Genomic DNA, 16,961 nt, shown 5'->3' on the forward strand with positions numbered 1-16,961 from the left:
GGAGGATGCTGGGGGTACCCTGAAATAAATAAAAAACATATTGAAGCAATTTCTTTCTTGCAATTTGAATTCCGGAAAAAGTGGCTGGTAAAAAATATAAGTGGCTGGTAAAATTGGGCATCCACCAGCCACTGTGGCTGGTGGACAAAAAAGTTAATTTCCCACCCTGGTCACAGTATGCGACAGAACTTGCACTGCGTCAAAAGTGCGACCTATATTTTCGGGATTCTGATTGGCTAACGTGGGCTTGAGCTTCTCGTTACACTGCCACCTATAGGTTTGGCATGCTTTTGACGGCAAAAACACGGGTTCGTGTAAACGAACACTTTTCTGAAACCGGAGATGGTGAAATGTCCGTTTATGAAAATAACCGGCCACGTGTAAACGTTGCCTAACTCAACACCCTTGCTTCAGTTAGCATTCACGGATTCATGAATATGTAAATTAGCCCCGCCTCCACTCATTCACACCAGAGATCCACTCTATCAACTTGATGAACTGCACAACGTTATCGCTCTTTACAACATCAGACACGTAACGGTAATTAATATGATTAGCCTTTTGCTTGACTGTTATCAAACAGCTAATGCTACACAAACCATGTTCCCATTCGCCATCTCCGAGTCAGACAGAAAATGAATTTGCCTTCAAAAAACTAACATAATTTCTAACACCCTAATGAACAAGTCGAAGGTAACAGTATTCAGTTATGAAATGTAATTCTGTGTGTGTTTGTAGGCGAGCGTTTAGTAATGGTTGAGGTGCAGTGTGAGAGGGTGAGGATGCTTTATCGAGACTGTGCTCGTCCTCCACCACCTCCAGTACAAACTGATCAAAGACAGGTGAGTTGAGCCTCATTAGTGCTGATTAACATGATCAAGAGAAGCCTTTGTTTGTTTTAAAAGATGAATTGATTAAAGTGTGATATCATTTATCTAATACCATTCTCTCAGCTTCCTGCTTGCATATATGGGCTGCCCTGTAAACACAAAATGATTGGCAGACATAAAGCTCCTCAAAGCCTTCTGATTGGATGAACGGATAATATGACCGTTTTTTATGATTTGTGAATACCTTGCTTAGCAAACACAACACTTTTCTCTCTCTCTCTCTCCACAGCCTAAAGAAATCACATGGTGTCCGTCACGCGTCTTCCCTCCGGTTCGGGCCTGCATGTTTTCTTCACACTTGACCTCTGTGACCTTTCTGGCAGATCCAAGCGCGGGTGGAGGTCTTCCCAGAGGAACTTTCATCTATGCCACGTCACCTGTGCCTGTTCAGGTAACTACAACCTGTTATATAGGCACATGCACTTTAAAAAAAAAAAATGATACTTTGATTCCACAAAGACACATTAAATTGATCAAAAGTGTGACAGTAAAGGCATTGATAATGTTACAAAATATTTCTAATAAATGCTGTTCTTTTGAACTTTCTATTCATCCTGGGGAAAAAATTGGAACACGGTTTCCACTAAAATATATATATTTTTTCAACATTGTTAATAGTAAGAAATGTTTCTTGAGCAGCAAAGCAGCATATTAGAATGATTTCTGAAGGATCATGTGACACTGAAGAATGATGCTGTAAATTCAGCTTTGCATCACAGGAATAAATTACATTTTAACATGTATTACAATAGAGAAATATATTACAAAAGAGAAATATGTGGTCATGTTCAAAAACATGACCACAAAGTTTGAACAGTAGTGTAAGGCCAATAAGAGTTGTCTGTATCTCTTTTTATTTTCTCTCTCTTTTTTTGGTTTCCAGGCTCCATCTTTTTACTGGGAGATAGAGATTGTTTCTTTTGGAGATTCGGAGGATGATAGCGGTCCAATAGTGTCGTTTGGGTTTTCCCCGGAGGCCGAGAAGAGAGACGGTGCCTGGACGAATCCTGTCGGCACCTGTCTATTCCACAAGTACTGATCCAGTCTTTTTATCCTTTCATTCAATAATCTTTCTCTCGTACTGACTATCAACCTGTTATTTCTGTTCCTCTCTGCTTCCCATCCTAACCCCTTTCTTTTTCATGTCGTCCTTGTTGTTGTTTCTCTCCCGCTCAGTAATGGGAGGGCAGTACACTATAATGGCTCCAGTTTGCTGCAGTGGAAGAGTGTGAGACTAGACGTGGCTCTACTTCCTGGTGAGACAGGACCTTGTTCCAAGCGGCCTTTATTCATTTGAGCATTCAGACATTAACCACAAGCACATTATGTTGTTCAAGCCGACTGCCTTTATGGGCAACAGTGTTGGGGAAGCTACTTTGGAAACTGCAGCTTCCCAAGCTACAATGATGAAGTAACAACAATAATATTCGCAATACCATATCGTTTTACGGAATAATGAAGTAAACATAATTTCTTTGTTTCTTTGTAAAGAAACCTCATTGCTTTACTGGCTATCCTCTGCTGTCTCAGACGATGACAGCTTTTCCTGTCGACCACCGTAACTTCTATTGGTTGCAATTCACAACCTCACCACTAGATGCCGCTAATATTTACACACTGCACCTTTAAAATATACTTTAACTCCGTTTATACTCCATTGAAACTTGTAGGAATTGTTTGTCATGTATTCATCTGGAATGATGAAGATGCAATTTAGTACATTTTAAATTATATGAAGTAAAATATATTAATGTAATATCAAATGACACGTATTTTGTACTTTGTACTTTGCATGTGCTTTAGTAACACGTCATAAGTGCACTTCTTTAAAGCACAACACAAGATTATTAAAACACAATGGTTTAAAATTGTAGACAATTTTTGTCAAATTAATTATAGTATATGATATTTCACAATCAGTTTTTTTCCCCACGAATGCGAGTTGGCCGTGCTATTCCCTAACTCCTATAACTAATGCTTTCTGTTTGCTCCAATTGCGCTCCCTAATTACTCTTTATTTCACTTGTATTTTCCCATTGTCATTTTGTTTTCCTGAACCTGGGTGATTATTATTGAACGCAGTCGAACGTCAAACTAAAATGTGTTTAAAGATCTGAAATTGAGTGTTAATACTGTTGGAGCATGATGATTATTATTGACTCAACTTCCTCATCTGTAAAGTTGTGTGCACAATACAATATCACATACTCAAAAAAAGAGATGATCTCTCTATTTGAGCTTATTTTCCATATTTTCTGTATTTTTAGCTTGTTTTCAAATGCTAATATCAACAAAAATAAATAAATCAAGATGCATTTACTTGAGAAGCAAAATAACATTGTTTTCATGGTTGTATGCTTAAATTAGGAAAAATAATGAGTAAGATAAAAAAAAAAAAAACAATGTAGTGTTTTGTTAACTCACCAATGCTTGTTGGTAAAATTACCTTGTTGTTCCTGAAAAAGCTATGCTGGTTCTCTGTTTCTCTGTAGTGTATGTAGAGTTAGTAGGGTTGCTATGTTTAGTTACTCCCCAACGCTGGTAGGCAACCATTTTAAAACATTATAAATGCCACTATTTGTCATCACTGACGTTTTTTTTGGTTTGATGAAAATGTCTCAAGCTTCCCCAGTGATGATTTGTCTTGTATGTTTTGACACAGGTGATGTTGCAGGTATAGGCTGGGAGCGTTTGGAAGGCACTCCACCTCCACCCGGTCAGCCTCCTAAAGGGAGGGTTTACTTCACGTACTGTGGTCAACGTCTCGCGCCTTATCTGGAGGACGTGGCTGGAGGGATGTGGCCCGTAGTCCACATTCAGAAGAAGGTTTGCAAACAAATGATAAATAAAAAGCATACCAATGGTGCACATAAAGTTCAACATGATTCATAATGGTTTCAGTCCATTTATAGGTTTACTGAATACGTTTGTGAGGGGAAACAAATCCCTGCAAGAGGTTTTGCTGAAAGCATACTAATAGTATGCTAATGAAAAAGGAAATGGTGTTATTTTAGGATTATTTTAATACTATAGTCTTCATTCATATTTTGAATACGTTTTTAATTATTATTAGAGATATATTTTTAGTTTTCATTTTAATTTTAGAAAAAATAAAGTGTATTTATAATTCTATTTAGCTTTATTCTATTTATATTTATTTATATAAATGTTTTAGTAACTTTACTAAAGGACTTTTTTTCAACATTTTTATATTTTATTTTATTTCTGTTTTCTTTCAGTTAACAAAAACAAATTTGTTAAAAACTTTACATTAAGGTCTAATTTGTAAACATTACTTAATCTTTAAATTTAAATGAACTAACAGTGAGTAATATATTTTTCACAAAATGTTATATTTTTTGTCAGTGTTAGTTAATACAAATACAGCAGTTCATGTTAGTGCAATGTAACAAATACAACTTTAGTTTTAAATATGTATTAGTACATAACTAAAATTAATAAATGCTGTAGAATTATTGTTCATTGTTAATTCATGTTAATAATTGTAGTGGAATGGAACCTTATTGTAAAGTGTTAACCAATTTTTTAATATCGCTGGCTAATAGAAAAATCACTGGCTATAATACCCAAAACAAGTAATGAATAATAAGAGGAGATTATAAATTAGATGGAAAATTAAATATGGAGCAAAAACGGATGTGTAAATTCCAGATGTCAGAGTGTAAATAAAGAAATAATCATTCGTTAAGCTAAAAACTATTAGAATTGTCATGAATCATAATTATTTTCCTTGGTTTTGTTATATTCAGTTAAATAAATTATGTATGGTTTATGAATCCAGAAACTTCTTTGAGGAGACTGTTGCTTATGTAATTGTTATAAATGTCTTTTTATTGTACACTGATTTCCTTATTTGCCCTATAGCCCTGTTTTATAAATAATTACATTTTTTTAATGAAGATTCGTCATTGTGTAATTTCAGAATACAAAGATCCACGCAAACTTTGGCTGCCGGTTGTTTGCGTACGCAGAGGGACAGGCTCACCGAAACGCTGCCGACCTTTGCATGGACCTCTCAGAAGAGATCAGTGCCAACTTTGAGGCTCTGCCCTTTGCCATGGCCTCCGACAGCGACAATGATGCCGGCACTAGCGTGGCGTCTGATTCTGGTTCTCATGGTCCTCCGTGTCGCATTGCCGCGGTCGTCACAGCACAGCAACGTGAGTGTCGACTTAAACATGAACTAATATTAATACTTTCAGCTCCAAAAGTTGTATGCATGTACTGTACATTAGGTTAGATTGCTTTTGAATGTTGTCTCTCCCTCTTCTAAATAAAACTTGCTATCTGACTGAATCAGTAACGAAGATCAGCTTCATGTGGTTTAAACTTTGGTTCTTGTGGTCTGATTTTATTTACAGAATACAACAGTGATGCCTCTTGTCACTACAAGGTAGAACTGAGCTATGAGAATCTGGTCGTCTCAGGGCCAAACGCACACCCGCCACTTATTGCTGATGATGAGAGTGATGATGAAGATGATGAAGACATTCCTAGGGTATGGAGAGCTCAGAACTAGGCCCTTCATTTTCTCTAAAAGCAATATGAAAGTTACACCCCTAACATAGTGTAAGCAAACTGTATTTTCAAAGAAATCTTGTATGTTTTTCTCTCGCCGTCTCTTTGTAAAGGAGGATCACTACGCCTTGCTAGTGAAAGCGTGGGAAACCAAAGTTTTTCCAACCATTCGGCGTCGTTTCAGGAATGAAGCTGAGAGGAAGTCTGGTCTGGATCAGATCAAAGGAGCACTTCAGCTCGGTGAATGTCTCTTTTTTTTTTTATTTACAATGGCTAAAAGAGTCCCTCTCAGCCTATTTATTTATTCAATCAGTGGTCACTATATCCAGCTGGGTAGACATTTCCTCGTGAAAAAGAAGTAACTTTAGCACACTTTTTAAAAATAGTACTTCTTACTAAGAATATATTCTTATTCCCCCCCCATAGGCTGCAACATTATTACCACTTTTAAGGCCCAGAAAGGTAGTAAAGACATCGGTAAAGTAATCCATGAACTGAAGAGAATACTTTTTGTGCGCAACAAAAAAATAGCGTCGGAGACGGTAGCGGAAGAGAATAAAGTTGAATAAGTTGTTAAATAAAGTCTTTATTTTTGTGGTTGTTGTTTTTTTGCACACAAAATTGTGCAATGTGCAGTTGTTAAATCACTGTAGCAGCCAATGCGATTGCTTGCAACCTTGAGCAAGCAATCTCATTGGCTGCAGGATCAACAGAGGCCAATCAGCTTGTGCCATGGGGTGATGGTGTGATTGCTTGCAGGTGGCATGTAAATGACCTATCAGCCTGCGCCCTCTAGATGACTGAACTAGATATTTATTTATGCTTTTAAAATTTGAAGCACACTGCAAGTGCATATTCAATACAATTATGTGCACTTCTTCTTCACAAGTTCTTCTGCTTGTGTTTAATATAAATAATGCTGCTATTCCTGGCAGGAATGGTGGACATTGCACGTCAGACTGTTGAGTTCCTGTATGAAGAGAATGGAGGTATTCCTCGTGACCTCTACCTTCCAACCATCGAGGACATCAAAGATGAAGCTAATAAGTTCACCATTGACAAAGTCCGCAAAGGTCTGTGTGAAAGCGCACGTTAATATGAATATTTGTCTGAGGATCTATGCACTTACCTTTGTTTTTGGTCTATTGTGGAGATGACACATTTGGTCTGTGCATACATATACATGCATATATAAACTGTATTTTATAATTGCACCAGTCAGAATTGTATTGATGAGATTGCACCGAGAATTACAATTTTATTATTACAATAACAGGTCAAAAATGTAACCATTTTTCCTACAGGCTTAACAGTGGGCATCCGCTGCCCAGAGGGAAACAACACCTGTAGCAGCACGGGAGGCACGGCCCTACCAAAGTTTGCCATCCGGGGCATGCTGAAGACTTTTGGCTTGCATGGTGTCGTGCTCGATGTAGACTCTGTGAGTATCTACATTAGTCAAATTGCACTTTCCAGAATCAGCAAAAAAGGCCAAATTTCATGTGGAAAAAAAATACATATTTTATTTTGCATAAAGAAAATTAAGCCTTATTTAAATAATTGACAATTGAATATATATATATTTATATTTATCCGGATCCAACAACCTTTCTTTCCCCTGATGAAAACAGTATAAAGCAGCATAATACTCTCATGATTGAAGGATAATAATGTGAAATACTTCACATTTTGAAAAGTTTAAACATATAAATGTTAATATTTGTCCCGCATTGCATTATTTTGTTTGTAAAAATGTAATATAGCCCGTACATATTTTTGACAGACTATGTGATATTCATTGTTATATACACTAGCATTTGAACCTCTTCTAAATGTACTTGTTTCAAAATGCAACAAATCTGAATCCATTTGTGTGTATTCAGACCAATGAACTGGTCCAGGTGGAGACATATCTCCGTAGTGAGGGTGTGTTAGTCCGGTACTGGTACCCCATTGAGATGCTAGAGAGGCCGCCAGCAGGGTCCCGCAGGGCTGCCGCAAATGGCCTGGTGTCTCTGGACAGCAGCAACATTCAAATTCATCGGTAATGCATTTTTTCAAGACAAGTTTTCCTATTCTAAATTCAAAAATGTCTGAATTTTACTGAAAGAGTACGGAATTTACGGAATTTTCACCTGTCAAGTATCATATTTCGAAGGCAACACTAAAGCCTAACGTTCAGTACTCTGTGCTTGTGTGTTTCAGGGAGCTGCTGCGTTGTGAAAGTGCTCTCGCGCGTCTGTACTGTCGCATGGCATTGCTCAACATCTTTGCTCCCAAGAGCCCTCACACGTTCACACGTCTCTTCCACATTCCCGCTGTACGAGACATCACGCTTGAGCACCTGCAGCTCTTGTCCAATCAGCTGCTGGCTCCACCTTTGCCAGGTGATGTCATACAAATATTTTGAGGAACACAGAAATGAACTTGCATAAATAATTTAGTGTATGTAACGTGCATTATGTAATCAGATTACCTTTTTTATTTAAGGGGTAAAGTAACACATTGCTTTAGGATATATATATATATTTATTTTTAAAAAAGCACATTACTTTTCAGTTTTTTTAGCCAGATGAGGAAAAAGTAACGTAACTTATTACTTGGCATAAAAAGTAACTAAGTAATGTAATTACTTTTTTAGGCAATATTGTAATATTGCATTATTTTAGAACTAACTTCACTGACAACTTGTGTGCCAACTTGTTTGGTCCAAATTCCAATTTGATATTTTAATACATCGTAACACTTTACAATAAAGTCCCATTAGTTAACATTACTCAATACATTAACTAACAATGAACTATATATTTGGTACTGTATATAATAATCTTTAATAAAAGTGAATAAAAATACAACTGTTCATTGCTAGTTCATGTCAGCCCAGGTCCATTATATCTTAACAAATACAACTTTTGATTTTAATAATGCATTAGTAAAATAAATGAAATTAACATGAACTAAGATTAATATTGTTAGCTCATGTTAACTAATGCAACCTTATTGTAAAAATGTTATCTAATACATACTAGGAAAACATTTTTCATGAAACTCTTGTGTATTTGTTCATTTCCCTTTGGCTTCTGTAGATGGCAGAATCAGTTCGAACTCTATTCTGCTGGCTCAGTCTGTTCTCCACGAGCTCCAGGGCAAGAGCTGTTCTCCGACTGAGCTCTTCTATCAGGGGAACGCACAGGCCATCCGTGAATGGCTGACGGTGGCCATCAGCAGAGCTCTGCACCAGGGCGAAGACAGCCTTCTCGAGCTCACTAAACAGATCTGCTGTTTCCTTCAGGTACTAGTGCCTCACAACTTATTTGTGCCCATTATATCAGTATAGCAGTGTTTATTCTGAAAACCATGATTTGTATACGATAAAAGTGATCTGCAGAAAGTAGAGATGAATAAGAGAACAAAATTCTGCAGCAATAATATAACTTTTACTTTTCTAAAGGGAAAATTACTATTTTACTCTTAATTTTTTTTTTTTTGTGTGATCAGAAAGACATCTATAATTTAGATATTTAGAACATTACTGAATGCATTTTGAATCAGGCAGCTACTTACATTTCACTGCAAATCCACCATTATGATCTGTGATATTTAAATGTATCCAATATTCAAATTAATATTAGTTATTGACCATTTTTAAAATATAATGATTTAAAATGGACTTTAATATAAGATTATGACACTATAATAACCCTGGTTCAACAACGGTGTTGATGTTGAAAAGTTAGTTAAAACTAAAACTATTAAATACATTTTTGTTACGTGAAATAAAATAAACGTTAACTGAACCAAAATAAAATGTAAGTTACCTTGATGTACTAAAATAACTTGCACCAAAACTGAAATCGTTTTCATAATTTATGAATTTTACAACATTTGGTTATTTTCCTGTTTATTACTGTAAAGCTACTTTGAAACAATAAAGCCCTATAGGAATAAATGTACTTTTACGTTAAACTTTTAATGGAAACACTTTATTTTACAGTGTCCTTATTTTACGTATGTACATACTGTAGAAATAACAGTAAATAAGGCATAATTACACGCAACTAACCCTAATCCTACCCTAACCCCATAGTAATTACATGTTCTTAATGAATTTCACTCAGTACTTTAATGTGTAATTACACTGTAACAAGGACACCTTAAAATAAAGTGTTAACCCAAGTGTGTTAAGAAACATTGCACTTTATTACACATTCCTGTTCCCCATGTACATATTATGTACTACTTATTATATTAGTTGCAATAACTGGTTAATAACTAGGTACTAACCCTGAACCTCCCCCTAAACCTATCTATAATCCTTATATTACCCAGTGCTTTCTTGGGTAAGTACACATACTGCAAAATAAAGTGCAACCAAAAATGTTCAATTATTATTGGTTGTTACATTCTTTAATGTTTGCTGAAAATTCAGAGTGCACCTGAACAGTTTACACTGGAAGAGTTTCCCATCACTGAGTCCAAGGTCAGCATGGATGTGAACTTCCCCGGTGCTGCCTTTGTGCTCGTCTCTTGCAAAGAGAGCCAAGTCAGCTGCCGCAAAGAGTGAGTTCACAATGATTCCTAATATTAGCTAGTTATAATATTATTTCTGAATTCCCTGTTTTTGCCTCTTACTTTCATTAGTCTAGTTGCACTAAGTAGGGAGCTTTGCATAGTAAAAGTCTAAAACTACTTATTTTCAAAAGAACAAGTAAAATCTCAGTTTTCTGTTAAATATTCGATATGCTCATGTGTGTATTTTTTTCCTAGTTCCTCTCTATACAAAGCCCCTTGGACTCGTGTAATGGTGTATGGACTTGGTCACAAGGTGCGACGAAACGGCCAGCTGAATCTGATGGAAGCAGTGTGCTACCCGCTAGACGCCTCCCCGTCTAACACAGGACTCACCCCTCCACCCACAGCAAACCAGTATCCCAGCATCATCATCCCCACTGACAAAGTGCATGTCAAACTAGGCATGTCAAAAATGTGTTACATTCTTACAATACTGTACATTTTCGGATTTCAGCTACCCATAATAAGGTTGTACTCAGTACGTTCAATAAACATAAAATGTCTTTGTTAATGTACAAAAGTAAGCAAAGATGCCACTTAAATCAGCATCTATGGTATTCCTTGTGAAAAAAAAATACTTAAGTGTATTAAAGTGCACTTGTAGTGTATCTTAACTCTTAACCAAAGTACACTTTTATAAAGTGCATTTCATTTTAAAAGTTTAACTTTAAAGTAAATTTAAAATCATTATGTTTTATTAACATTTTGTCATCCTTTAAAGAAGGGCACTTATTTTGATATGTTGACTAACATACTAAAGCACATGTAAAGTACTTGATTATAATTTTAACTGTAGTGTCGTTCAATATTGCATTTAACATAAATATATTTGAAGTAGTAAATTGCAACTTCATCATTACAAATGTGTAATTACAAATGTATTTAAATGCTTATCATAAAAGTTTCAATAGAAATGGCATTAAAGTATATTTTAGTTTACCATAAAATCTTAATATAAATTTAGCAGTATATTTTAACCATATTTCAAAGACAAAATAAGTAATTATGAATTGACATATAAAGAAGTACTTTAGTCCTACTTAAGTGGGTAAAAATTCAGTCTGTAGTTAAATATAAATTTGAACTATAATACATTTTATTGCAGTTAACCTGCAGTTAAGTGTCTAAAAAAATACATTCAGTGCACACTTAAAGGCACACTGCGGAACTTGTGGCCACTAGGGGCGCTAGACCTGTAACTTTCACGTCGAGCGCCCCTAGAGGCCACAAGCGCCGCAGCACTGTCGCAAAAGTCAAGAAGACATCCACGATCCCTCTCGCGTTTTCTCTTTTTTGCCTCCTCAGAAGCAGTTTTAAACTTTTTCCTTGCCTCAGCCATGGCCAGGAGTCGAGCAGGTGTAAAAATAGTAGCAAAAGCGTTAGCTCCTTGAGCATATCAGAGCTTGTGGTCACGTGACGGTCGTAAAGTGATTCGTTCTCCAGGCATTCTCCAGGTCACATGACCTGGCCAAAGACGGTGCGTCTTCTCCAAACTTACATAGGCGGTATTTCAAGAGGGCAGCCCCGCTCGGAGCATTGATAGTGCCAAGCGCTGTATATTGGCCGGAGGAATCATTTAAAATAACTCATATGCTTCAAATCTTTAGGTCACAAAGTCCGCGGTGTGCCTTTAAGTATATTCTTTTGAAGTATATTATTTCCGTAATAAGTTTTATTTAATTTTATTTATTTTAATAAAAAAAATTTTTATAAGTATGCTAAGTATTTAATTTTTCACAAGGGATGCTATATACCACATAACTGGAAAACACATTATAATCATTTATATATTCTGTATTTATATGATCTTTGCAATTGGTTTGCATCACCAGAGAGAAGTTTGACGTTTCACTGAAGAGTTATGACATATTGATGAAAAATGACTAGCTCAAAAAAGATTTTAAAAAACTGAAACATACACAAATTAATTGTTCACAATAAAGGAGCGGTTACACTACACTTTTCATTCCTTTGACTTAATTATGCATGCAGAGTTTGGTGAACTCTGACTTGCATGACCTCTTAGCTGAATTAAAAGAACGCAAATTCTAAATCTGCAGGATTGCAGTGTTGCAGTAAAGTGGTGTAGATATAATATTGTATGTCCAAAATTTCAAAATATTCAATGTTTTTATTAAAAGCCATTCTTCACACTAGTTATTGTTCTACACTCCGTAAAAGTCTAATCTATCTACGTCTATTGTGACCGTGGAATGAGATCAATCTGAAACACTTTTAGAAATTAGAGGGTGAATTTTCGTTTTAATGCCGACTTTAATTTATATTTTGGTCCTGTCAGCAGGTGTATCTCCCCCTCCTGGTGCAGTGCTGGTATTGCACTCGTTGCCTCTTGAGTTTCCCTTGGCTATGGCCTTTGCTGAGCAGCTGCTAACCTACACCGTAGGAGAAACGTTTGACCGCTCTGAGGATGAGCTGGACACTGTGCCCACTTCTGTGCTTATGCAGGTTGTGGAGTTGCTGGGTGAGAAATGTTAATTTTGCTCCGAGGCTATACAGGTGTAAAAAAACTAAAACTGCTGATGCAATTCCTTGTGTGTCACACTTGCTTTATCTTTGTTTAGGTGGCCTTTTGTGGACCACTGATCTTGCTCCGTGCATCAAGGAGCTGATCTTCCACCTGCTTGCAGAGCTTCTCCGCAAGATCCATGCCTTTGAGCGGCGCAAGACCCCTTCGGGCCTGTCCAGCCACATTACACTGCTTCTCAACCCCTGCCTAACAGTCCTTATGGTTCTTCAAACGGAACTACGAAAGCTTTACGACCATGAGACCCAAAGTTGGGGTTTAGTTAGTGGCGGTTCCTGCACTTCCGCAACGGGTAGCGGTGGAGCAATCGCGCTCTCTGCCGAGCGGAGCCGCTTCTCGACGTACTTCCATGCTCTGATGGAAGTGTGCCTGGCAGTCGCTGAAGTGACTCTGCCACTCAGTACGGGTGCAGGGACGTCGGTAGTAGGCGCCCCTTCGTCTACGAGCACCGCCAACTGTAGTGATTCCTCGTCCTCTTCGTCATCCTCCCCAGGCCAGACGCCACAAAGTCCGAGTTTGCTTTCGAAGCGCAAAAAAGTGAAGCTAAAGCGAGAACGGGCAGCAGTCACTGTTGCTTCAGCAACTGCCATCTCAGGGAAACATGGTTCTGGAAGTGGTGCAAGACCGTCAGAATGTGATAATGCTTTACTAAACATGGCCGGAGGGAAGCCAGAAGACATGTTGTGGTTTCACCGTGGGTTGACACTACTCTTGATTTTACGCCACCTTGCTAACAAAGACCCACAAGGCCTGGGCGTCACTGGAGATGCCGTTGCAGATGCTTGCCAAGCCTTGGTCGGCTCCACTGCTCACAGCCGATTGCTCGTGCTCTCAGGAATCCCAACTCACTTGGAGGAATCCGTGGTTCGCAATGCAATCCGACGGGCTTGCAATGGTCACGGAGGTCTCTTCAAGGACGAGATCTTTATTCCAGTTCAGGAGGAAGACCCTAAAAAAGCCAAAGCTGAAACTCTAGCATGTATTCCCCAAGATGCAAAGAGAGATTGCACTGCAGGAAGCTTAAATAGCAACAGTACAACGCCAGCATTGAGTGCCTCAGCTTCAGCGAGCCAGGCGTCTTTACAGGGAGCCTCCAGGGCTGCTGGGGAGCTGCTGGGAAACCAGGAGTTGGTGACCTCTCAAACAGCACCTTCCCTGCCACAAGCACCCCTGGATCCCCACACTGTGTCCAGTCAGGAGAGTCTGGATGTGTCTCTTTGTAGCACAGGGAGTCAAGGTAGTCTCGGCAGCCTTGGGGAGCAGCTGGATAGTGGTGCAACGTCAGTCTCAGATGGGAGCTCCATGTACACGGTTGCCTCGCCAGACATCCAGGCCAGTGTGACACGACCGATCAAAGGCTATGCTGTCATAGAGGTGGGTGGGACATGCTCTTATAAAACACCAGCAACGATAATATGAGTGTTGCTTGCAAGCATCATTATTAGGGTTAAATTAGTTGATGTTTTAAATTAATTTATTTCATCCGCTGTTCCATTTGCACAGTGTACTGTGTGACTTTAAAGTGAAATTTAAAAATCAACCCAAGGGCCAATGAGAGTCATATAAGTTGAGCCCGTCAACACAATGGCCAATCAGAGGTTTTTAAGAATCCATTCAACTGCCCTCAAAATGCTAGAGGGAAATGCTGGTATCATCACATTTTTTTAAATTTCAGTACCGAAGTCTATACTTTTGACAACTCTTGTGCACTTACTATTCTGAGGCCACTTTTAAGACAGGGATTTGCTTCATTTCCCGTGTTATGCTCAATCTTGCTTGCATCCTTTTTTTAAAAGAAATTAGATATCCAATAATGTTGCTGTTTTTGCTTTTGTTGTACAGGTAAGGGCACGGGCCCAGGTTGAGAAGATTCGAGCCAGTCTTTTCAACAGCAGTGATCTCATTGGCCTTTCCAATCTTGAAAGGGAGGAGGAGCTTATGGAGATGACCAATGAGGAGATCCTCACCGCCTCGAGTGTAAATCAGAGTTTATTTGACACTCAAGGGAGTTCGGCCCTTGAAGAGTACTTCCTTGATAAATCTATCAGAGGTTGGTTGCTTTCTTTATCTTAGAATTGTGTTATTTTAGACTTTCATTCTGTGATTCTTTTTGCAAGGGTTTGCTTTAACTTGATCAAGTTTGTTAGATGTTTAATTTGTTTTTGTGCTTGTAGGAGACAAACTGGTTCCTGGCGCACGTGATGTGCTAACAGACCTCTTTAAGAGCTGCGTATATGCAGAGCAGGTGCTGAGCCCCATACCAACAAAACCTGTGAAAGTATCAGACATTTATCTCAGTAAAGAGCAGATCAACTCTCAGACACCAGGCAACCTGCTCCATGTGTTTTTTACACACGTACGGCCTCCCAAGAAGGTGCTTGATGACCAGCTAACACAGGTGATGTCCTCAGAATAGTCATTAATTTCTCTTTCCACATGTATTTTGCTAAATTTGAATAATAATTGAGTAATGTCATTACAATTACTGAACATTTACTTACCTAGATGTAATCCACACATATAGTATCAAATATATAGATACTGTTAACTTTCTTAATTTTAATTTTAAGATGCATGAACACATGAAACATATTTATTTATAATTAAAAAGTCTGTTACATGCACTTGTAATCCACACCTTTGTGTTATACTATTAAATCAGTTTTAGGAAACAGTTGAACAGACAAAATTCCTGACTGGGCCAAAAGTAAAATGATTAAAACCTTGGTAATTGTGTCTGCAGATTCTCCGTAAATATGGCACAGTAAAGCCCAACAAGAACAAGCACAGCAAGGCAGGCAAAGAGCAGCACCAAGGCAAAGTGGTCAGCACAAAAAGACCAATCACCAAACCCCCGACCAAAGAGAAGTCCATGCTTAACAGTGTTAGGTGAGTACGGCATTAGGCTCATCCAGTCAGTTTCCGCTAACTTGGTAAACCACTAAAAGCTAAACCGTTTTTATAGGGAATTTATTTAAATTGGTTAAAATTTTTAATGTTTTGTCTAATGCAAGCATCCCTTACCTTAAGATACATCATGAAGTTATGATGTAAACTTTTTAATGGTTCTCACAACATGTTAAATGGTGTTTTTCCAGAACTGTGCTAAGTGAGAAAAAAACAGTCCTCAAGCCAAAATCTCCAGAGAAGACCAAGCCTGATGAAAAAGACCCTGAAAAGTCTCCTGCCAAAAAGCTTGAAGGTTACTACTATAACATTCTTGGTTTCTGAGTTTGTGTCTGTACGATTGAACATAAACCTAGTACATGATTACCTTAGGAAAAAGAACAGAACTTAATTGTATTGATTGTGCACTTGTAGTGTGTGCTTCAAATCTTAAAAGTATATTTTTAATAAACTGTACTTGCGGATAATATAATATTAATGAAATTAAAGGCCACTTAAGTGTATTTAAAGAGGTGCACTTTTAAATATTTTTTTTAATAATTTTTGTCACGCATTAAAGAAGTACTCATATTTTGAAGTGTTGACTAACATACTAAAGAACATTATAGAACACATACTGTACACATACTGTACTTGATTATAATTTTAACAGTTTCGTGTTATTTAATATTATTCAACTTAAAGGTGCTGTATGGAGTTTTTCTACTAAAATGAATCCATTTTTTATTACCTGTGTGTGACGGGGTTATAATCTCACAATAAAATGATCCACTTGGCGGGTTTTGCTATTACCTCTGAAAGCAAGTATTCCTATTTCTATGTGAAGTCTCCGGGTCGGATTTGCCGCGAAATCCAGTGACGTGACTGACCTGCATGTGCGCTCCCGAGCGTCTCGCCTCTCGCCTCGTCTACTGACTTTGCACTCAACAGCGACAACACTGCAACTTTATGACATGGAGTCTGCTAATACTAGGAAATGACTAGCACAACACAGACTCCAACAAAAACTCCACATAATAATAAAAAACAAAAGAAAGCATGCACACGCTTGTAAACGTATTGGTTGCAATCTGAAACATCACCGCTAGATGCCGCTGAAAACTCCATACAGCACCTTTAATATATTTTAAATATGCTAAATTGCGACTTCACCATTATAATTTTTTTTTATTAAAAATATATATGTAAATATATAAAAATACAAGTTTCAATAAACTAAAATATAATTTAATGTTATTTCTACCATAAATATTTGCCAGCACATTCAGCAGTTCGATTTAACCATATTTCAAAGACAACAGAGGTAATTATACTTAAAGACCCACTCCGATGAAAATCATGTTTTTCTAGGTGTTAACATGTTCTTGTGGCATTTTTCTGATGTTAGAGAACATATCTTGAGAAAAATAAGCTCAAAGTTGTATTTCTGAGTATTTCTACATTCAAATGACTGTGAATCAGTAGCAGACGCTAAAATGCTGTCTAAAATAGACTGGAGTTGTGACGTA

At 37.6% G+C, this 16,961-nt stretch overlaps 1 protein-coding gene across 4 annotated transcripts in view; it reads left to right on the forward strand.

The window, feature by feature from the left end:
- hectd4 (HECT domain E3 ubiquitin protein ligase 4) overlaps positions 1-16,961 on the forward strand; it is an 88,754-nt gene that overhangs the window by 58,293 nt on the left and 13,500 nt on the right. For 3 of the 4 annotated variants that reach the window (XM_079638470.1, XM_079638471.1, XM_079638472.1), the window contains exons 45-65: positions 739-842; positions 1,120-1,281; positions 1,774-1,922; positions 2,067-2,146; positions 3,553-3,716; positions 4,834-5,071; positions 5,273-5,409; positions 5,543-5,669; positions 6,365-6,502; positions 6,734-6,870; positions 7,313-7,473; positions 7,635-7,816; positions 8,516-8,721; positions 9,859-9,989; positions 10,197-10,402; positions 12,304-12,483; positions 12,584-13,920; positions 14,389-14,596; positions 14,721-14,944; positions 15,290-15,435; positions 15,645-15,748. In XM_079638470.1, coding sequence (XP_079494596.1) covers positions 739-842; positions 1,120-1,281; positions 1,774-1,922; positions 2,067-2,146; positions 3,553-3,716; positions 4,834-5,071; positions 5,273-5,409; positions 5,543-5,669; positions 6,365-6,502; positions 6,734-6,870; positions 7,313-7,473; positions 7,635-7,816; positions 8,516-8,721; positions 9,859-9,989; positions 10,197-10,402; positions 12,304-12,483; positions 12,584-13,920; positions 14,389-14,596; positions 14,721-14,944; positions 15,290-15,435; positions 15,645-15,748 — 4,521 coding nt within the window. Of the gene's footprint in view, positions 1-738; positions 843-1,119; positions 1,282-1,773; positions 1,923-2,066; positions 2,147-3,552; positions 3,717-4,833; positions 5,072-5,272; positions 5,410-5,542; positions 5,670-6,364; positions 6,503-6,733; positions 6,871-7,312; positions 7,474-7,634; positions 7,817-8,515; positions 8,722-9,858; positions 9,990-10,196; positions 10,403-12,300; positions 12,484-12,583; positions 13,921-14,388; positions 14,597-14,720; positions 14,945-15,289; positions 15,436-15,644; positions 15,749-16,961 lie in introns of all 4 variants that reach the window. The other variant, XM_079638469.1, reaches the window with a different exon arrangement.

This window comes from Phoxinus phoxinus (assembly GCF_949152265.1).
Source record: "Phoxinus phoxinus genome assembly, chromosome: 2".
In the NCBI taxonomy this organism is placed as follows: Eukaryota; Metazoa; Chordata; class Actinopteri; order Cypriniformes; family Leuciscidae; genus Phoxinus; species Phoxinus phoxinus.